The following is a 22,777-nucleotide window of genomic DNA, read 5'->3' as shown; positions in this document are numbered from 1 at the left end:
CGCCTATTGTTTTTTTTCCAGCAATTTTTTTTTTTAAATGTAAAGCAAGATATTGTAACCATACTTAACTGTAACATCACGTTAACCTTTGTTTTCTTCAGTTAATTTCTATTGGCATCGTGCCGTGGGCAGCCAACACTACGCCACGCACGGCTCTGTCCATAACCCCTTGCGGACGGGCAATGGCCGCAGCACATGGGTGGGCCTGCACCCAAAACCATAGAAATTTACCAGTTATAGTAACTTATCTCAAGTAACTATAACTCGTGTCCTAAGGTAACTATATCTTGCGCTCACGCCCTGCACAGTCTTCTCATCAATAATTTCATTCCCCAGGGCCAAAGCATATATATTACTGGGAGGGGGTGTACACTCCCCCTCCCCAAGCCTTAATAGGCCCTAGGGACCCCATCCCGGGGTCAAGGCCAATAAAAAAGGGGAGTGGTATGCTGCCCCTTCCCTGAGCCTTCTTAGGTCCTTGGGACCTCATCCCCGAGGGCCAAGTAATTAATAAATGGAAGGGGTGCGCAGCCCCCCTCCCTGAGCCTTTATAGCCCCAGGGACCCAATCCCCTGGGGCTGAATCTTATTTTAAAGAGGAGGGGGGCTGTGTGTCTCCCCTCCTGAACCTACTTTGGCACCGGGGATCCCAAACATCCATCCCCAAGGCCCGCATCAATTATAGATGGGTGCCCACCAAGGGCACCCACCAACTAACATGTTGGGCGGCACGGGGGCCCCCATGGCCCCAGCTGGCTCCCCTCATGGTGCTGGAGCTGGCCTTGCTCCCTCCCTATCCCTGGAGGGAGCAGCTACTTTTTGCATGCTCCCTATGTGTGGGAGCAATATGTATTTTTAAACACAAGTCTGCTCCCAGCCGACAGGAGCATTTTTAGTGTTTGCTCCTGTTTCGTGGGAGAGTAAAAAATGCTCCCACCAGTCGGGAGCAAACACATTTCCCTGCCCACAGAAGTGCATGCAGGGAAACTACTGTGTCCCCGGGCGGTGGGGTTCCCGGAACACAGTAAGTGAGCCCGCCTCAGGGGATAGGGTCCCTGGGGTCTTTATTAAGGCTATGGGGAAGCGGGGGGGCTGTGTTGCCTCCCTTCCCCTTTTGTTACATTTCTGCCACAGAGGATGGGGTCCTCAGGGCCCGATTAGCCACGGGAAGGGGGGTGCCCGCGCCCTCCTCCTTTCATGTAATTAATTGCACTGCACTGGAGGATAGGGCCATTTTAGGCTCGGGTAGGGAGGCTTCGTTGCCCTCCTACCCTTTTTTTTAAGCATTTCTACCCCAGGGGATGGGGGGCTTTATCAGGCTCAAAGAGGATATCTGGATTACCCCCTTCCCCTTTATTTATTCTGGGGCCTTGGTGGGATGGAGTCCCTGTGACCTTATCATGCTCGGGGATATGGGCCATGCCCCCTCCCCGCTTCCTTATAAGTAATATGTGTGCCACCCACAATGGCGGGGTGGGGGGGATTTTTGGGAAGGGGGTTTAATTTTGCCACCGATCCGCTGCAAATGTTAAAAAAAAAAAAAAAAAAAAAGAATTAAACTCGTTTTTGGCCCTAGGTTTCTCTAGGACTCCACCAGGCCTAGGGGGCCAGGGCATCCCTACCCTGCAGTCTTATGTCTTTTTTATTTTTTATTTTTTCTTTAGAATTCAGGACTGAGTCCTGAAATGGCTGCAACCACTTCTGGTTGTGGTGGCAGCCAATCAGATCTCATCAGGAGATCTGTTGGATCTGCAGAGGCTCTGCGTCCCTAGTCATAGTTTTTATAAACATTAATTGCTCAAAAAGTACTTAACGGATTCAAATCAAATTATAAAAAGTACTCTTTCTTGACCAAAATCTAGCTTTTTGCTAAGTTTTGTGTAAATCCGTTTAGCGGTTTGGGCTGTAGCTCTGTTTAAAGTTGCTATGGAAAAATGATCGGGGAAAACGCATTTAGAACCCCTCTCCCCCTTTTTCTCTGCTCTTGCTTGACAGATTACTCTGAAACTTTCCATGCACAAACGAGTACAAAAGTTTTTATTATTAAAAAGTTTTGTGGAGAATCGTCAAACAGCGCCAAAGTTATTAGCATCAACAAATAGGCATTTCCTATGGAAACATGATCCTAGCTATAACTACCAAGTGCCGACCGCCACTGGGTAATAGATATATACATACTTACATACATACCAAACCCATCTTTCTGTCCCTTGTGGGGGTGGTGCGTTCTTAGTGGAAAGCCCACCGGAAATCATCCATAAATACCATCCATACCAAATAACGAGTGCATGAAGCTTATATAACAGACGGTGCCCACAAACAATGACTTGTTTGAGCTCATGCCTTCCTCAATGTAAGTATAGCTGCATATTTTTCAAGGAAAATTATAAGTGGAAATATTCCTTAAAAAATGTACATATATATTTAGAATATTTGATCTTGCATATGATGCATATTATTTTGTACTGTTTTTCAATCGGAAAAGAAACATATGGTGATATGATTTGATTTATAGACTTGTAAAGTGTAACGTATGCCCAAGGGCGTCCTGGCGCTAGAGTAGGCAGGAGTACTGAACTTTTGGCGGCCCTATGAATTTTGGCGTTTCAGTTGGCGAATAACCAAGTTTTCAATAGCTTTCTAAAGTTCATGAGTAATGTGCTGTTTTTTATCTGAATCGGTAGACTGTTCCAGGTTTTCGCTGTCCCTAACAGGAAGCTTCTGCCTCCCCAACGGGCATGCTTGTACCTGGGGATTGACAGTAGTTGAGAATGACCTGACCTTAGATTTCTGGTTGGTGTATATCTTTGGAGATGTGTTCTTAGATACAAAGGTCCTCTGCCCTGTAGGGTCTTATATGCTAGACATTGTGACTTGAATTTAATTCTCTTTTCCACTGAAAGCCAGTGGAGGTCTCTCAACCGGTGAGAAACTGGTTCGTATTTGGGGATATCTTGAATTAATCTCACTGCTGCGTTCTGCATTTGCTGAAGCTTCAGTAGGGGTTGAGACTGTAACCCCACATATAGGGCGTTGCCGTAATACAGTCTCGAAAGGGCCAGTACTGTGACCAGTGTCTTCAATGCATCCTTAGGGATGAAAGGGCTGATTTTCCTGATCATTTTCAAGATACCCCAAAAAGTGGAGGCGAGCTTGTTGATCTGACCTTCAAATGTCAGTCTTTCATCGAATACTACCCCCAGGTTACTAACCTTCGGGACTGGAGTTGGGCATTCACCCATATCAACCGGCCACCATCTTGGGGACCAGAAGGAGGTGTTTGCCCCTAATAGCAGCACCTCGGTTTTTTCACCATTCAATTTAAGGCAGTTTTTCTGCATCCATGTGTTTATCTGTGACATGCAGATATTAAATTGATCGGCTGTCTCTTCGATGATATATTGAACAGTGTGGGGCTCAAAGATGAGCCCTGTGGCACCCCACATGGCAGCGAGAAGGATTTAGATGCCGATCCATCTACTTCTACTACAAAGGATCTGTCTGCTAAATATGAAGACAGTAGGTTAATGGCATTGTCTTGGAATCCCAGCTCCGCTAGTCTACTAATTAAGATCTTATGGTTAACAGTGTCGAAGGCCGACGAGAGATCCAACAAGATCAAGGCGGACGTCTTTCCTGCATCCAGAGTTCTTCTGAGCTCCTCTCCTGCCATTATCAGTGCAGTCTCTGTCCCATGGCCCTCTCGGAAACCATATTGTGAGTGGTCCAAGAAGTCTCCAGCAATGATGTATGTTGAGATCTGCGTGTTAAGTAGTTTCTCCAGCACCTTCGATGGAAAAGGGATCCTAGATATGGGCCTGTAGCTGCTAGAATCATTGGGGTCAAGGTTAGATTTTTTCCTTAGTGGTCGGACTGAGGCTGACTTCCATGCCATTGGGAATGTGCCTGATTGTATTATATCGGAGAACAATGCTCTAAGTTGTTCGCTGAATATTTCTGGGAACAGATGGAAAACCTTAGGAGGGCAAGGGTCAGACGGAGCTCCTGACTTGGTCGTCTTTACCACTTGGGTTATCTGTTCCACCGTAGGTCCAGAAAATGTAAAAAACTTGTCCAATGCCCCTGGTACTAGCCTAGGTCTTTCATCCGAAAAGGTGTTGCTATCCGAGAATGTTCTATACACAGTCTCGACTTTGTTTGTAAAGAACTGACCTAGGGTGTTACAGAAATCTGGGCTGAAACTTTTTCGAGCATTCATTTGGAGGTTTGCTAATTTATTTACTGTATCAAACAACTCTCTACTGGTGTTCTTAGCCTCCAGAATTTTCTTTGTAAAATATTTGCTCTTTTCCTCGATAATCAGTTTCTTATATTCTGTCAAGGTATATGTATAGTCAGTTTTTCTTGTCTGGTCATAATTAGCTCTCCACTTTCTTTCGGACCTTCTACATTCTTTTTTTTTTTCACTCTTAGCTTTTCTGAGAACCAAGGCTCAGAAGGTTTTTTCCTTTTCGACACAAAGTTCTTTTTGGGGGCTGTCGCGTTTAGTGCTGTTTTAATCAAGGTGGTTATTTTATTAACCCCAAAGTTAGCATCTGAGTCTAGGCTTGTCTTTGAAGCGCTTAGTTGGGCATGTAATTTGGGAATGTTTATTTTATCCCAATCGTGATATACGACCGGGGTGTTGTTGCTGATTGATAGTGTTTGGTGCCCATTATTCTGTACCGTGAATATTATAGCTTTATGATCCGACCACGGGACTGGAATAACTTCCGAAATCCTTACCCATGGATTGGAAGTAAAAATTCCGTCCAGTGTATGTCCTGCGACATGTGTTTCTTGCCTAACTATCTGTTCCAAGGAGAAACTTGCCATGGTATCAATGAGTGTGACAATGTTGTGGTCTTTTTCCTTTTCTAGATGATAGTTGAAATCTCCCAACACTGTGAAATCTGAATAGTTTATGCTGGACTCCAAGAAGGAGCTAATATTATCAATTAGCGGAGTCCGGGCTTTTGGCGGACGATATATAAGAAGTCCTTATAGTGAATCATTATTGTTTAGTAATATTCGGAAGGCTAATATTTCACAGTCCGGTGTACTGCCCATCGAACATCCAGCAACTCTGATTTCTTCTCTGGAGATGATAGCTAATCCTCCCTCCCCCCCCCCCCCCCCCCCCCCCCGCTTGTTGATTCTGTCAGCTCTGGTCATGGAGTAGCCCGCAGGAAGTGCTAGTATTAGCTCTGGGTCTGACGTTGTTTCTGCCCAAGTCTCCGTTATAAAAGCTAGATCGAGTTTGAGTTTCTATCATTTCTGCGAGTCCAATGTTGTGTTTTACCAGTGAGCGTGCGTTGATTAGCACAGCTTTAATCTCTCTAGTGTTAGCGGATTTTTGCTTGTGTTATTCGTGTCTTTACTTTCCTATAACTCAGCTGCAGCCCACATTGTTCACATCTCTTTGGCTCCGTCTGAAAATCGAAACGCAACCCGCAGTTTGATGTGCTCATAGTGTTCAGCCTCCATAATTCCTCTTGTGTATAAGTCACAACTTTTGGTACTGATGGAGGAGACACAGGGGTTCTGGTGCTAGGCGCGGGCCAGGCGCAGACAGGTGCAGACGGGCTTGCCTTTGGCGCGCCCGCTGCGCGCGTGCGCTCTTGCATCGGGTTTTATGGCCTTGTCAGCGGGAATGCTAGTCCGCTACCCACTCTTACGCTGAGGTGTCCAAGACCCCCAATATGTCCGCCCAGAAAGCGCCTTCCGATCAACGGCACTTGCAGAGTCGGACCAAGGCGTGGTGGCGAGGACCAAGCAGCGCATGTGCAATGTGCAAATGAGCAATTTTAAAAGGTGATTTCTAGACCTATACGCAAGTAGCAGCAGGTATAATGTGCAAATGAGCAATTCAGTAAATATCTGTATTTTAACCAATTTTAACCAATTTGTCAGGCTATTAAAGTTGCAATGATTTCAGTTTGAAAACATACAGTATTTATACATCAATGTCGTTCGATGCAGCTAGCGGCGGCGCCGTAACACAGCCGTCCCACCGCGTCCGCTGCGCGTGCGCTCTTGCATTGGGTTTTATGGTGCTGTCAGCGGGAATGCTAGTCCGCTACCCACTCTTACCCTGAGGTGTCCAAGACCCCTAATATGTCTGCCCAGAAAGCGCCTTCCGATCAATGGCACTTGCCGAGTCAGACCGAGGCGTGGTGGCAAGGACCAAGCAGCGCATATGCAAATGAGCAATTTTAAAAGGTGATTTCTAGGCCTATACGCAAGTAGCAGCAGGTATAATGTGCAAATGAGCAATTCAGTAAATATCGGTATTTTAACCAATTTGTCAGGCTATTAAAGTTGCAATGATTTCAGTTTAAAAACATACAGTATTTACACATCAATGTCGTTCGATGCAGCTAGCGGCGCCGCCCTAACACAGCAGTCCCACCGTGTCAACACTATGTATATGAGTGGGCCGTTTACCATCATCTGGTCCCCTTTTTGATATACTTACATTTATATGCATTGAGACACAATGTAACATGGCGGGGATGCACTCTGACAAAAGTATGATGCTTCATTAGTGTTGATGAATGATGTGCATTGTGCTCTATAAAATGGTGGTGATGGGATCGCATGGGACAATCAGACTAAGGCGTGAGCCGACACATGTCATCGTTTGAAACCGTCTGTAAATAAACTTCTTATGAGTAGGGTGCAGCCTAAATCAAAGTCCTGTTGCTAAATTAAGTGAAAAGAACTAAAGTTTATCCTTACAATATACTTATCACCTGTGGATTTCTGTGCACATGCGGATGTCATGTAGTGCTATTGACAATTTCTGTATAACTGAAGATTTAAAAATTGCAAATATTTATTTCCAAAATTGTTGAATAATGGAAGTGTGACTCAGTAACAGTTCAAATCACGATATGACTGAAAGCCTTGTTCTAATGGTGAGTGCATTCTGCTAATTTCAGGGTTATGTGTACGGTATTTTTGTAAACTACGGAGGGTTGTGCTTAGAGCCTGGTTGTACTTGCATTACTTGTGGCTAATGCGTGGCTGTAAAGCAGTTGACTTAAAATTCTGTGTCAGATGAAGTATTTAACAGGTACATCTCAAGGTAAATAATCATTAAACGCTCTTTTAAACGGTATTCAACGTTTAATAAATTGCTCATCACTTTTTTGTCTACTGAGACAAAGCACAAAGGTAACAAACTTGTGAGTAGTTTACACATGTAAGTTTACTCTTATGTAAATTGCTGATCACATTTAGGTCTACAGAGACTGTTGCAGGGATTCTGTTCTGGAACAGAAGTATGCTTGGAACCATAGAACATCAATATGTAGGGACTGAGTCACCATACTACCTGAATCATACGCTCACTGTAGTGGTGTAGCAAAGCCAGTTCCAGAGCGCCCGCAAAAGGAGCATCCATTGCGGAGAAGCAGAAACAAGATGAGAAAGCCGTAAATGAGGAATAACAGCAACAGAAATCCTCCGAACACCTTGATTCGATGATTTTTCTAAATTGACTTTTTCATCTGTTTTTAGCCTTTAGTCATTTGCACTTCTGAAACAGTTCTTTGAGAATGTTTACTTTGTAATTGCATTTGTCATATCTAGCATCTTATGTGCTATTATCCAAATCAAGGGAAGGGTGTCATGTGTTTCCTGCATGGCCCATTGCAGTTTTCACCTTGTTAGTCTAACTGTGCATGTTGTAGGCCTCATTTTTAGGTCTCGCTGAGCCCCAGCGCTTGCGCTGGCTCGAAGAGACATTTTGTATGTGGGCTCCAAAAAGTGCTACCGGGCCAGCCTAGAGGTACAGTGCATGTGCGCGGGCGTGCGCGCCGCGCTTACTTTCACTTTCGCGGCCGCCCGGCCGCTTTGATCGCGTATTCTTTTCAATTCATGAGCCCTCCCCCTTCCTGTTCAGCGATAATTGACACCTCCAAGAGGCAGTGACGTGCTCGAGCGCCCTGCTGCGGCTTAGCCATGCGTTCATCCAAGGACCTCAGGGGGCTTAGCAAACCTGGAGCCCGCTCAAAGCTCGAGACGGGCACAGCTTGGGGTAAGGCCGTCCTTAAGAGAGCACCCGCCGCATGTGTGCAGAACCTGAGCCGCCGGCAAGAACAAGTTGACTCTACATTGCTAAATAGCCCACTTGATAATCCTGTATCGGATTCAACTGCATCTAATTTATTAAAGTCGTCTGCATGCTAACTTTTTGGAGGGGTTTCCACGGCGCTGAGGCCGAAGCACATATTTAACACGTCTCTGCTTTCATTTTCCCTGCACACGTTTATGCTACTGTTAGGGACAAAAATGATGGCAGTGAAAGAACAACTTCTCGCAGTTAGAACGCGCTGAGGCCGAAGCACATATTTAACACGTCTCTGCTTTCATTTTCCCTGCGCGCGTTTATGCTACTGTTAGGGACAAAAATGATGGCAGTGAAAGAACAACTTCTCGCAGTTAGAACCTGGCAAGAACAAGTTGACTCTACATTGCTAAATAGCCCACTTGATAATCCTGTATCGGATTCAACTGCATCTAATTTATTAAAGTCATCTGCATGCTAACTTTTTGGAGGGGTTTCCACGGCGCTGAGGCCGAAGCACATATTTAACACGTCTCTGCTTTCATTTTCCCTGCGCGCATTTATGCTACTGTTAGGGACACAAATGATGGCAGTGAAAGAACAACTTCTCGCAGTTAGAACCTGTCTTATTCACTAGAACAGGGTCCACTGATTTTAATTTTACTCTTCCAAGAACTTATTTTCAGAATGATGCTGTCTTATTCACTAGAACAGGGTCCACTGATTTTAATTTTACTCTTCCAAGAACTTATTTTCAGAATGATGCTGGTCAATGTTAAGCAGAAGTTCATGATTAAACATCGTCTTATTTTGAATGCCAGGTTAACAAATGATTTCACGGGATAGTAATCCTGTCCTGCTCGCTCGTGTAACAGCGTAACGCGTTCTGAGACTTGAAGTTGTTGCTCTCAGTCAACAAGCAAATAGTAGGTAAAGTTATCTAGTGAATTCACCCAACACACAAATGTCTGTCAGGCAAATACTTTTTGGCATATAGTTCCAAAATACTACTTTACCAATTCCCCTGCAAGTTTGATTTCCATAAATACAGTTTTCACGCTACAACTAGGAGAGGAGAGTGTTGTGAAACTTCAAAATACCTTTTACAATTTCTCCAAACTTGTGAAGTTCAGGAACAGGGAAGACTTATTTAAAACACCTACTAGAAGCAGTTAAAACAAGCATTTGCAATGCAATAGGTCTCGCAGTTACGCGAGTCTAAGCTATTGGCATCGTAAATTACAATGCCTGTTATTTATGTTTTTAAAAAGAAAACAAAAAAAAGGCATTGTTATTTGCAATTCCAATAGCTCAAACTCATGTCAATGCGAGACCTATTGCATTGTAAATGCTTGTTTCCTTTGCACACGTTACCAGATAAACATGTTTCCTTTTGTGCCACATTGTACTTTCACACACAACCTGCATCTGTTTTCGCATTCTGTTCTTTTCTTGGGATTTAGTCTGAATACCATGGACTAGGTCAAACAACAATGTGCCTTGTTAGTGTTTCTGGCCAGGCACTAGCACCTAGACATAACATGAGAATGCAGCTGTTGCTTAGGTGCACATATGTCCTATCATATAGACAAGCACATGAGCCAAAAACACACACACGGAACGAGAATTCTGAGACAGGAGCACCGCATCTGCTGAGATGTAGCGCGTCCATCTCTTTATGCTAAGGTGCGGGATCTGACAGTAATCTTTTATATATAATCATCCAGCTTTAGTGGCATGGGTGGGGGTTTAGGTTACTCTGTCCTATAAAATGATAGGGCTTTTTATGATATATGGGTTATTAACCATGCTAACTGTATTTTTAGTATGTATTTGTTTTCTAATTGTGTCACATATACTACCTCACAAAACACCCCAATTCCTAAACTAATATGGTACTACCAACAAATTGTTTATATTGTGACTAAAATCTGTTATCCCCGTTCAAATGTCTACTTCTTGTGACCTCAAAAACCTGTTGTTTACTACAGTGCATTTCAATGGGACAATTACCCCATGTTCAGCAATGGCTGCCACATGTTGTCCCTGTTGTGGCCAGCCAATCAGGAATGACTAGTTCCTTTAAGTGGCCAATCACCGCATATCTAGGCAAAAACTGTCCAGGTATACCTAATTTGTTAAGCTTCCTTCATGACCACCCCAAGCACCTCTTTAAACGTGTATTCCTCAAACAGCCGAATGGTTTTACACCAAGTAACAAAAAGCATGTGTTCTTAAAGTTCTAACTTTCTACCAAATTTGAAGTACATCAAATATTTTACAGCATATTAATAGCATATGTTCTAGTCTGATTTTCAGAGTTTTATGTATTACATATACGTATTCAGTTCTAATAGATGTTTTCTAGCCTTTTGAAGTCTTACTAAAAAAATGTTTATAGCATTTGGTGCCCTTGTTATAGTGGTAATGTCAATTTACACTTATTTCCTTTAGGGACAGCCCAAGAGTTTAAAAAACGCTTTGAGATTCCTATTCTGAAAGGAAGAGATGCAGATGCGAGTCCCAGTGATCGATTAAAGGGAGAAGAAAAACTGAAGGAATTAATTAGTGTTGTTAATAGGTAAAACCTGTTTTAATGGATTTCTGTTTGTGCAGAACTCTAAATTATTGTATGGTAGCTGGTATGAGGGAATAGCCATGAACTCTTTCTGATATTCTATATAATCCTTGAAAGCTCAGAGGGAAACAGTAAGGAAACGAAGTAACACTGGCTAGAAGACAAACATGACTGATTTGGAAAGCTCAACATTGCTTAAAATATGCATTGTGACATTGCAGAGATCTGTAAGTGAATGGAAAGTAAAAGCATCAACATTTTTGTCTAGACAGCATTTCAAGTTATAGCCACACTTTGTTTTTTTAGCAAAATCCGACATGGTGAGAAACAGGTCGTTGGAAAATGTTCTCTTCCCCCGCACCAAAACAATTCTTTTTGCCCTAGGTTTGTTCATTCCTTTGTTGAGCAACCATTGGGCCCGTGCAGTTCTGCAAGCCCATTGCTGCCCTCATTCAAAACCTCTGGACTTGTAATTGTGCTTTATTGTCTTGAAATCTAACATTTGGTGGTGCCCGAGTGTTTCCTTTAACCCTTCAGTCAAGTCTATCCCTCTATTCAAATAGTTTTTCATAAACATAATTAAGGATTGTAATATTTTGTTAAAAATTACTTTCTGCTGTATGGATAGGCTTCGATAATGGCATATTGGCATTACCACTAGGCAATTTTATTCTCCAATTACTGGATTCCCTTTCCAACCCCCTTTTTTACTTACAAAATCTCTGCGAAGAGCTCCTACCATCAGGATACCATTCAGATTAGTAAGATACTTCTGTGAATAAACAGCAGGCCCTATAAAGAAGCATGACCCCATTGAAAAGGGAGGGGCCTTGTTTCTTATGAGTAGGTTTAATCCAAACATTGTCCTTTCAGGCTTTGGGTGCTGCATAAATTATGCTAAAAAGTAGGCAACATCCCAGAGATCCCTGCTTTATTTGCATGCATTTTAGGTAAGTCAGATTTCTTTCTCTTTAGTCTACAGTGTGGGCCATCGTATCTTAGATATGGTAGTAACTGAAACTAAAATCTTAAATAACTTGCACCATGTTTGGTTGTTAGATCAAGTCAGTTTGTTACATCATACTTACCTTGACCATGACCAGCTTGTTTCAACATAACTGATTCTTAAAACCATGCCTGTTTAATACATTGTTCCCACTTAAAGGTATTGTGCTCTGTTTATTCATATAAACCAATAGTAGGTTGTGTTTGTGTTAGCAGCGTTTCCTGTGGATCCAGGTGGTTCACCTTAAAACACATTTGTTTGCTCATTACTTCATGTAGGAGCATCTCTGCATGGCCATGATCCGTTCTGACTGGTATTTGATCCCTTTGCTGGTGAGGAGAAAGAGTTGAGGGGTCTTGTTGACGGATAGGGGTGTCTAACTGGAATCAATCAAAATTAGAGGGTGTTACTGAGTTGTTTGCCTGCCGAAAGGTTACCTCACCTGGCACATTCTTGGATAGGAAAGTGGAACCGGAAGTAGGCAAAGTGTCCGGTTTTGTGGGATAGTTTGGGAATGATTTTACTTCAGATCTAAGAGCCAATCTTTCCCTTCTGTACTCTTGTTGTGTAGCTAAAGGGGTTTAAATATTCTCTTGGGCCTGTTTGGAAGGTGTGCAGTCTTTGGAGGACACTGACCACACAGTCACATTCCATAGTGCCATTGCCTAACCTTGCAGCAGTGTTTAGGCCTATTTATGGGCTGTTTAGTAAAAAAATATTGGTGTTGTCTGGTTTGTTCCTGTCCGTGGTTCTATGAAAATGTAGGGATGCTGCTTCTCTGATGTCTGAGATTAACTGGAACTTGTAGACATTCTGCTGATTTAAATGAACCTACTGTAGTCATTTCCATGTCGAATCCTAAGTTCTTGGTGAAGGCAGTGAAAATCACTCGAATGAGTAAATAGAGAGTAGAGGGTTTGGTGAGTGATAGAGCTTGAGTTCTGGCCCGGGTAGCAGGCCTATCAGGATGTTTTTGATTTTGAGGTCAACTCTTCCCATCCAGTCCTCTAGGAGTTAGGCTTCGGACATGTGGACGAGCTGGTCTTGAACTCTACTGATTTAAAGCTGCATGTTCTGGGTAGGAGTAGAAAAGGAGTTTGGTGTCCCTAAGTCTGTTTATAATGTAGATGCCTTATTGTGGTGTAATCTGTCAAAAAATGAAAGATTGATGTTGCTATCTGCTTGAGCAGCAATCACCTCCCCGAATTTACCATTGATGGTTTCCATCACCCAGTGGTACAAAATGTGAGCTGATTCACTCAAAAGAAATCCTGGTTCTTGGAGATGCACAAGTGATATAATGGGCTTTCCCCACTATTGCTGAGTCTAAATGTGTGTTTTTTAATGAGGGGTGTGAGTACTGGTGGCATGAATGATGTGGAAATTGAACTGTTATGTTGCTGTAAGACTACTTCATAAGTAAGCCATTCTTTGACTTGGGTGATATGAAGCTCATCACCAGGGACCTATAAGGAGAGAGGCAGGTTTCAGTCTTGACTGAAAAGTGAGTTTTAAAGTATTGTTTACCTGGATCCCCTGATTTTTTATTTCCCCTGTGAAAAAGGTGTTTAGTCATTGCCATGATCTTGAGATAGGTGACGCTTTGTAAGTCCGTTTGAGAAAACTTTAAATAGTTTTGAAGATTTTCAGAGTTGAAGGGCTATCTATGCTTATTTGAACTAAGATTCTTGAGGGTACGTTTTGGATCTTTCAAGAATTTGAGTCAAAGCTGTGTATATTTTGTGTGTTCAGTGCGAAAACATTAGGTATTTGAGAGTCTGATTTGGGCAATACACAAAGTGATTATGTTGTCTGCATCTTGATGGCCAATTCATTGAACTTGGTGAATGTGAGGTTGCAGGATGTGGAAGAAGGTAGGGAAACTGTATGTCATTAGACAGGTCTTTGGAAAAAAAGTTTGGCTTTGTGCCTGAATTGAGTTCCTTTCTTTGTTAGACAGGCAGGCCTTGTTAAAGAAGATATTGAAGGCATCTGTTAATGTCAAGTGAATGCACTCTCATTGAGGCTGACAAAAAAGTCTGTAAATAAGGTTGGTCACTCTAGGAAGTTCTCTTATCAGTGGGAGTGGAAAGTGAGAGGCAACGATCAAAGTTCAAGATGGTGACCTTGAATGAGCTGGGTTAAAGAGTGTGTTCAAAGCACATATTGAAGATTAAATTGCCCAGATTCACAATTTGGGGTAGGTCTAGGACATGGGTTACCTGAAGAGCAGTGAAGGGGATGAGCAGCCCGATGCCTCCCAAGTAATTGTTTCACAAGTCAGTTTTTGGCTGGAAGTTGAGGAATATGTCACTGTTGATTGCCATTGTCTCTGTCGTGGTGAAGTATAGGGTTAGTGACTTTAACAATAGTACCTGTGGGTGATCTAATGTCTTCTGCTTTGGTGTGTAGTCTATTTTACAGTTTAATAAATTAGTTGTAGAAATCCAAGACCTCGCCTATGGAAAAAAAAGAGGGGATCCGGTATGAGGTCATAGGCAGCAGGAGCAGTGCAGGATGCTGGCATATTTCAGAAGTGTGCATGTAAAGATGCATCAGGCTGTGGCGAGGACTATGTGAGTGGTTTATGCCTGTGCAGTGAGTCTTGTCGTGATGATAGGACTGTGTATTTGAGGGAATCTGTGGTTGTGGAGTGGGGAGAAGCGGACAACTGTTGGAACCCAGAAGGTTGGTGGTGCAGTTGGCTAGATGAGTGGCAACTACGGAGCTCCATTGGTTAGTCTGACATATGAGATGGACCCATTCACAGTTGTGCTCAGAGAAAGTAAGAGGGTTTGAATCCAACGAGTTGGTTAGAGAATGCTGTTAGATGAGCTTTATGCTAGTTTCTTCCCTTTAAGCTATTTGTCTAAACTCATTCTTATTGATTTTCATATTGCAGTTTGTTCTTTACGTGTGGACTAATTTTCACTTGAAGTTGGCAGTGAGTTTTATAAAGTTTCAAACCTTCTTAAGTTAGTGCAGCTTGCCTAAGAAAAAAAATATTTTACGAGAGAATGTTTTATTTCTATGCACCTACTTTTTCCAGATGTTTTCTTCCGCTATTTGTTTTGGAAGAATGGAAATTTTTACAAAAAAAACTTTGTTGCGCTGAGAAGTAGAAATCTATGCAACTGCGCAGATCATTTTTTTGATTTATAAAATGTTCAGCAAAAGTGTATGTATGCTTTGTTGAGAAGTATTATAAAATGGATAAAACTTCTCTTGAGTACTTATTTGTTCTTGTGTTTATATTCTTCCAGATGTCTAATTCGTAGAACGTCGGATATTCTCTCTAAATACTTACCTGTGAAAATTGAGCAGGTGGTTTGTTGCAGGTAGTGTATGAATGCACCAATATTTCTTATATTTTGCTATTCATTTCCTCTGAGGTTAGTCTTTCACTGTATTAATATATTAAATCGTAATTGCATTTATATAGTAATTTTTACACCGTATGAGGAGCTGAAGCACATTTACAAGTAGGTAGCGTGCAATTGATGGAAGAGAGAGAGTGTAAGACTGTCTTCATGGGGCCTTTATGAGCAGTATCTTTCATGCATGAGGTCCCAAAGTGTGTTCTTTTCAACCTTTGTTGCAGCACCTGTCTGGGAATTTAAAGTGAAAACAGAGTAGGTGATAGGTTGCTTAAGCATTGGATGCTAACATTTGTATGGCTAACATGTCTGATTGATGAGTTACTATGTGGGAAGAGTTTTGGAGTTGTGTGTACGTCAAAAATTACTCAAACCGTGTTGCTGCAAGTTTGTAGCTATGCCCACCTATAGTTGTGGAAGAGGATGAGAATGCACAGTCGTTCAGTTTGTCATATTAATTAAGGAGCCTGGAAGCATGGCTTCAAGTGCTGGGTGCCAATCTTGGGAGGTTAAATACTCCACCAACTATCACATGTGCCCAGGAGTGTCAGAGGAGCAACCCTTGGGGACGGGCATTATACAAACAGCTTCAGTAATTACCCCGATGGATCCACCATGGACCGAGACGCAATCATCATTTGACTCGCCACTGTATTTGTTCTGAGGGCTCCACCAAAGAGCACCAGGAGCAATTCATGGGAATGGAAGATTATACAACCACTGATATCTGCACAGTCTAAGTAGGAATGGCAGGAAGTACCTGTAATGCTAGCAGCCGTAGTATGTTCTGTAGAACCCACACAGGAGTGGTAGAGGAGTAGCGTTAGACAACGATTCATAGTATGTTCTGTAGAATCCACACAGGAGTAGTAGAGAAGTAGCGTTATGCGACCAGCCATAGCATATTCTCTGTAGAGTCTGAAGAGGAGCAATCCATAGAAAGGTGTAGCCCAGACATTCTTAGTATATGCTCTGATGAGTCCACACAGGACTAGTGGAGGAGCAGCCATCATACAACCAGTGATAGTTGAAATGGGCATTGTACTGCCAGCAGTGCTCCATGGGTTGAAGAGCTCCACAGGAGAAGCAGAGGAGAAACTCCAGGTAGTGAGGAGTAATCAACCAGACATAGTATTTGCTCTCACACAGGAATGATAGAGGACTAACCTATGGTAATGTGCATTAATAGAAACTGCTCTTCTACATGGTCTGAGCAGTCCACCTAGAGGCAGAGGAGGGGCCAGTGGGAATTGTTAATTTACAAATAGCATTAGTATTTGCTCTGAGGGAGGGGTGCACCTAGCAGCCACCCGTAGGCATGGACTATTTACATCCATACAATGGGACAGGCAAGAACTGGGGTGGGTTTTAGAGGCGTGCAATGGAACATTAGGGGAGGGGTTCTGCCCCCAAGCCTTTTCTTGACCCAAACAAGGAAGTCTCCACCCTTCACCTAAACAACCAGACTGAACACCCTGGTAGGGGAGGTTTAGTAAGGGACTATAGAATATTCAGGGGAAAAGACCAGGCAGAGTTCATTCATATCACCCTCCAAGGAGCAACTCCATCCCCAAAGTTCCAAACCAAATCCACCATCAACCCACACCTGCAGAGAGGCAACAAAATACAAATAAAGCAGTAATAAGCAGTGCAGTAAATATGTTAAGTGCAGTGCACCTAAAAAATCAGGTACACTCTTAAGTACTGTTTAGCACCCCTATGGAAATCTCCTTCTGAGGCCCCGATTAGCCACTTAAGGCGCACAGGGGTTTCCACAGGTAGGCAAAGTAAGTAGACTGTGAGGGCCAAGCCATCTGTTGTGTCCTTGGAAGGCCCTGAATTGTGGCCAGCTCAAGGAGACGAGAACCAGTAGTCGGGTTGGGCCATGAAAAGGGGGCACTATGGCAGTGGCTGTGATTAACTGTGGGAACTGGTCAGTTCTGACGAGTCACAAAGAACATAATGGTCGGTTTGAGGGACCACCTTTTAAGGTTTGGTATATATGTTCTGATTTGGAGTCTGTTTAGTTATGGGGCATGTGTTTTCCCTGCTCCCTCTGATTGAAGTTCACAAGCGCAGAATACATAAGGAGCTGCCGAGGTTCCAAGGCTACCAAACATTTTGTGATGTGATAATCAGACATCGCTGTTTGGTTGAAGTCTACTACCAAAGCATGTGCGAATCCAAGGTTGAACTTTTATATCCATCCACATAAAATGTACCAAAAGAGACTTAATTAACTTTAATTCCCATCCCGATAAAGAGTGATTCAAAGGGAGGGAATCAGAATTGGGTGGGGGGGGTGGCGGGACGGGGGGATTAAGAGTAGTGGATACAATATATGGAGACATGTAAATGGAGATAGAGAGTGAGGAAGGGAGCATGGAATGGCAGAGGAGAGGAGGATGGAATGGAGGAGGAGCGAAACATGAGGGATAATGCAGAGAAGATGGAAATATTTTATTCATTGCTAAACTGGTTATTGATTATTGATTACTTTGTATGTATCCTGTGAGAAAGGTCCTCTGCTTCACGTTAAGTGCCTCATTCCAAACAGGCCCATGAAGCAAAAGATCCAGTAATTAAGATAAGAGTATTTGTTCTCCACTTCGGAGCATGTTCTGTAATTACTAAGATGGTAATGACTTAAGAAATTCTGCATACGAAACTATTGGCTGGGTCTTGCAGCCATGACCGGGGGAAACAATATTCTCAATGATTATTTCCCAAAACTGAAGGTCATCTTTAAAATGATGTGGAAATGGCTGCATTTTACGTATTGTGTCATATCTGTAACGTTTTACAGGCAGTCTGACATCAGTAATGCGTGAGTCTGATCTTATTCATCAGTTCCGCTCCCCAGCCCTCCATTCACCTGACTCCTGAAACCCCATCCCCTCACAAAAACCTTTTCACTGTTTAAAACCCAATATCAGTCATTTTCGTCAGCTCTTGTTATTGAAAGTGTTATGGTATCCTTCCATTTTCCAGAGAAGAGTTCCACACACACACACACACACACACACACACACACACACACAAATGTGAGGAAGGACCTCTAGAGAGTCACGTGACTCCATTCACTGAGGCGTGCACCATGTGTTGATCGATCTCAGAATCTGAACTTTCAGAATACTAGTGACCTCATGCAGGACCCATCAGGAAATCCCATTGCTTTTTGAAGCGCAGGAAACAATATCTGCTTTAGGTTTGCGGTACCATTGAAAATACCCCACAAGAGCACATCGACCTCTCCTGCGACTGGGTCACTTGTGTCCTCTTTTCCTGCATTTCTTCATACATTTTCTTCCCCAAACCGAACTTCCTGCTTGCCTTCCATACACCTATCTATCTTTCTAACCTATCCCCTTCTGTATATACTATTCTGTTTTTCCACCTACTACCCCACACAGCACATCGAATCCCTACAGTAGAATGAATACTGCTATGTTTGAGATAACTGTTCTCTCAGGAACAATTGACGTACGTATTACAGCTCGCTCCTGGGTAATATCCTGTGTGCATGCCTACGACTCTCAAAATATGACTCTGCTTTTTTCGATTACTCACGAACTGTCTTCTTAGCTACAATAATTTCAATTGGTAACGTTTTCTGCTTAACCACACCCATGTAAAGCCACTTTATACTCCCCTACATCCATACCCCTATCAAGCCTACTTGTATTTGGGTTATGTTTTGTTAATACAAATGTTAATTAAAAATTCTTGCAGCTAGATAAAAAGCCCTTCTCCTAATCGCTCAGTTTGTAAGAAAGGCAATGCAACATTGAATCCTATGCATGCTGTCACGCCTATATCACTGGAACATTGACTTGTTCCAGGCTCACCCCTCTGCAGACCGAGCTGTACAAGCGGTTCTTGAAACAAGCCATGCCGGCAGAAGAGCTCAACGAGGGGAAGATGAGCGTTTCTTCATTGTCATCCATAACATCACTGAAAAAGCTTTGCAACCGTGAGTAAATTTCCCATTGCATTTACCTGTTTAGACTTATCAAAAGATTGGAAAACTGTGGCACTATTACCACCATCTCCACTGTTTTGCAGAATCTATTTCTTTTTACAGGTCCAGATATTGATAGGCAGAGCTACAAGAAGATAAATGTGAAACTATTTAAAATTGAAACATATGAGATGAACAGATAATCTCATAGTGCTTCCAATCTCTGCTGAGTGCGGAAGCTCCTGTTTTGTGCGTTACATGAAAACTATAAACATGTCCTCTACAGTCCACTTCAAGGGTCTCTTTGAGATGAAGACCCCTCCATGGATCAGTGCAAAGCTACTTCAAATTGACTACAGATCCGTACAGTAATTGGGTATTAACGTCTACTTGTAACTCTGTGAAACCTATAGAATTGCTCTTCAAGGTACCAGAGAATCCTTATCGACAAAGTTAATTGATTATCTGGAAAAGTATTCAAACTCTTATTACTTTCCGTGCACTCTACGGATTAGTAGTTTCATGCGGTCAGCCTTTGAATTTCATCTTAGTTTTCTAAAGTAATATTGCAATTTAAGTATTTCCATATTGCATGCTTAAGGCTCAGTTTCTACTTTTACAAGCTACTGTTTCTCCACAGCATCTGCAGGTTAACGCAGAGGCTGGGTTTCTGCATTTTGTTTTCTATTCTAGATCCAGCTCTTATATACGAGAAATGTGTAGAAGAAGAGGAAGGATTTGAAGGAGCAGTGGATTTATTTCCTCCTGGATACAGCACCAAATCTGTGGAGCCACAACTCTCAGGTACTGAACATGCTGCAAGGATTTTATTACCATGGCTCCAGCCGAAGGCCTCGTTTTTTAAAATCATTTCTTTTTTGGCATTTCACAAGTTATGGTCCGTTCCAATTAACAGGATCATCGGAATACAAATGAAAGAAAGAGTGAATGATAACAAATGGATTGTACACACGTGCTGGGCACAAACATACAATAGACACCCTAATATTTTTGGTCGGTCTAACAAGAGAGCTCTGATGTATTATTAATTGTCTCTGTCATTTGTTGAATATCTCTGCGTATAAATGACTAGGGTATTAACACCGTTATCTGTGTATGGGTCCTGCACATAAATGAGGACTACCCTCTGTCTGATCTGGAGCTGTTAAACATACTGCCTAGGGCTATCATTTCCCATCTCACCGGTTTACCTCATATTAGCGGTCACGTCTACCATCGCAGACTAATGGTGGGGTGTGGAGGGTGGGAAAGGTGATGGGGGTATGGGAGAGTGGCGGACGTCGACCAACAGCACATCAATGTGTCGTTTAGGATTAAGTGGGCACTACGTAGTTTGTATGAGGACCAGTGCCAATTAGGTAAATACATTGAAGCAAGAGTAGTACATTCGCTCTTCTTGGAGGGAGCGCTCATGGTATTCCATAATCTCCTTCCATTCTTCCTCGAAGGCAATTCCCAGTAATTCCTGCCAGTAGGTTTTAGAAGACCGTAGTGTGCTATTAGAGTATACATTATCAATAAGGATCCTGTATACGTTCAAGACAATAGCCCTAGATAGTCCCCAATTTCTGAGGTATTCCAATATGGGGAATCTGGCAGGTGTACAGCGTCATGTCCCAGTCTGCCTCGTAAGCATTGTCTTTCTTGCCAATACCTCCAGTGTTGTGAATGAAGTAAGGAGAAGTCTGCTTGAAGCATTGCAAAGGTACAGAAAGTATCCCCACTAAGGAGATCACCAATAAGCTTGAGTCCCCTGGTTGCTCATGTTGGCCTGCTAACTGGCTTAAGACCTTTGCATATGCCCTCATTTGACCATGGTGGTGGTTCCTTGTGGACCATGTGGTCTATTCCCAGCAGCCGGTGTGCACCTTTCAATGCCGTCCTCATCGCCTGTAGCCTTGGATAGCAGTAAGGAGATCGGGATACTGTAGTGTCACAAGCTCCGAAGGCCTTAGGACTCCTTTTATGTCAGTGTACGCTACCAGGGTACCTACTGGGGTTGTTTATTGATGGGTCCCAGAAAGGAGGCCAGCTGAGATACGTGGTGGGCAAAGTAGTACATATGCATATCAAGTATGTAGGAAAGTGCCCCTTTTGCATGGTTACCCCCTATCTTTTTGCTAGATCTCTGATGCTAACTTGAATGTGTGTGTGTGTGCTGGTACTCTGCTAACCAGGCCCCAGCACCTGTGTTTCCCTAAACGGTACCATTGCTCCCACAATTGGCACACCTCTGGGCCACATATAATTCCCTTTTATTAGGTAACAGTGGTACTAAGGGCCTGGTGACCAGAGAGGGTTCCTTAAGGCTGCAGGGTGTATTTTGCCACCCTAAGGGGCCCCACACCAAACACATACACACTGCCATTGCAGCTACATGTTGTGGTGTGACTAAACTAAGCGTCGAACAATGCACACCTACTGTCGCATAGGGAACTGGCAGGTCTTTCAGCCTTCCGGCAGGTGAGGGTATAGCTGCTTGAACACCATGCTCCTACAGTGTCTGAGTCCATTGTTGGACACTGTAAGTGCAGTGAAGCCATTTTGAGTTACATGGGCTAGAAGTTGTCAACTCCAAAGCTCCATGATGGCTGTATTGAAGACTGAGAAGTTTGGTATCAGACTTCTCAGCATAATAAACCCACACTGATGCTAGTGATGGATTTATTATAAAATGCACCCTGAAAAACGACCAACTTCTAGTGTATTGGCTGACGGGTCCCTGCCAGCCAGCCAGCCACCACCAGACAGGTTTCTGACCTCATGGGGTGAGAGCCTTTGTGCTCTTGGAGGTCAGAAACAAAGCCTGCTCTAGGTGGAGGAGCTCCTTGTGTTATGCTGATTTGGGCAGCTCCAACTAGTGGAGATGCTTCCCCCCCCCGTCCCAGGCCCAGGCCCACTTTGTGGTGGCAGGACAGGCGGGAAAATTAGTAAGCAGAGTAGTCGTGTCCACCTTGCCCTGGCATACCCCTAGGGTCGCCAGGAGCTGAGGTGAACCCCTCTCTTGAAAATTCTCCATCTTGGTCTGGAGAATTAGGCCCAATAGGAAGAGGGATGTGCCCCTCTCCCAAAAGAGAGGGGTCACCCAAAGGGTGGAGTCACCCTAAGGGACAGTAGCCATTGGCTACTGCCCCTGACCTCAGTAACGCCCTTAATTTGAATATTTAAGGACTCCCCTGAACCTTGAATCTTGTTCCCCAGATTTGATGACCTATGAAGACGGACCGACAACTGACTTGGCCCTAACCCTACCGACCTGTCTCCTCCTCCAGCGACCCTGCTCCAAGAAACCAGCGTGGCCCGCAGCCAGCAACCTCCAAGAACCTGGAGGCCCTTTGCTGTCTTCAACAAAGATTAATTTCTCCAGTGGACATCAGATTTGTCCAGAAAGAAACTAATCCCAGGACTCCAGATCCAGGTAGATCCGTGACCCCTGTACCACTCTGCACCTGACACCCATGGCCCGAGTCCAGGTGGCCCACCGACTCTGACTTCTCCCTGGCGCTCCTGCTCTAGGATCCAGCGTTGGACGAACTCTCCTGAACTCCCCCCACGTCACCTGCAGTCTCAACCTGAAGGGTTCCCCCTGACCGGATCCGGTGAGAGAAACCAGATGCCTGAAAACACCCCTGCACCGCAGCCCCCAAGCCTAGGAGTGCCAAACCGATGGTGTCCCGGCATCTCAACTCGCCTCTCCAGTCATTGGATTCCTTCAGCTAGCCTTCCGAACAGAGCATGCAGCCTTTGTCTCCAACCGAGGA

At 43.5% G+C, this 22,777-nt stretch overlaps 1 protein-coding gene across 1 annotated transcript in view; it reads left to right on the top strand.

Annotated features, from left to right (window-relative positions):
* Positions 1 to 22,777, top strand: part of RAD54L (RAD54 like) — a 186,171-nt gene that overhangs the window by 123,666 nt on the left and 39,728 nt on the right. The window contains exons 10-13 of the mRNA XM_085602752.1: positions 10,528 to 10,654; positions 14,921 to 14,995; positions 18,877 to 19,007; positions 19,689 to 19,799. Coding sequence (XP_085458878.1) covers positions 10,528 to 10,654; positions 14,921 to 14,995; positions 18,877 to 19,007; positions 19,689 to 19,799 — 444 coding nt within the window. The remainder of the gene's footprint in view (positions 1 to 10,527; positions 10,655 to 14,920; positions 14,996 to 18,876; positions 19,008 to 19,688; positions 19,800 to 22,777) is intronic.

This window comes from Triturus cristatus, chromosome 4_2 (assembly GCF_964204655.1).
Source record: "Triturus cristatus chromosome 4_2, aTriCri1.1, whole genome shotgun sequence".
Classification (NCBI taxonomy): Eukaryota; Metazoa; Chordata; class Amphibia; order Caudata; family Salamandridae; genus Triturus; species Triturus cristatus.
Note: the sequence above shows the minus strand (reverse complement) of the source record. Positions and strands in the feature narration are given on the sequence as shown.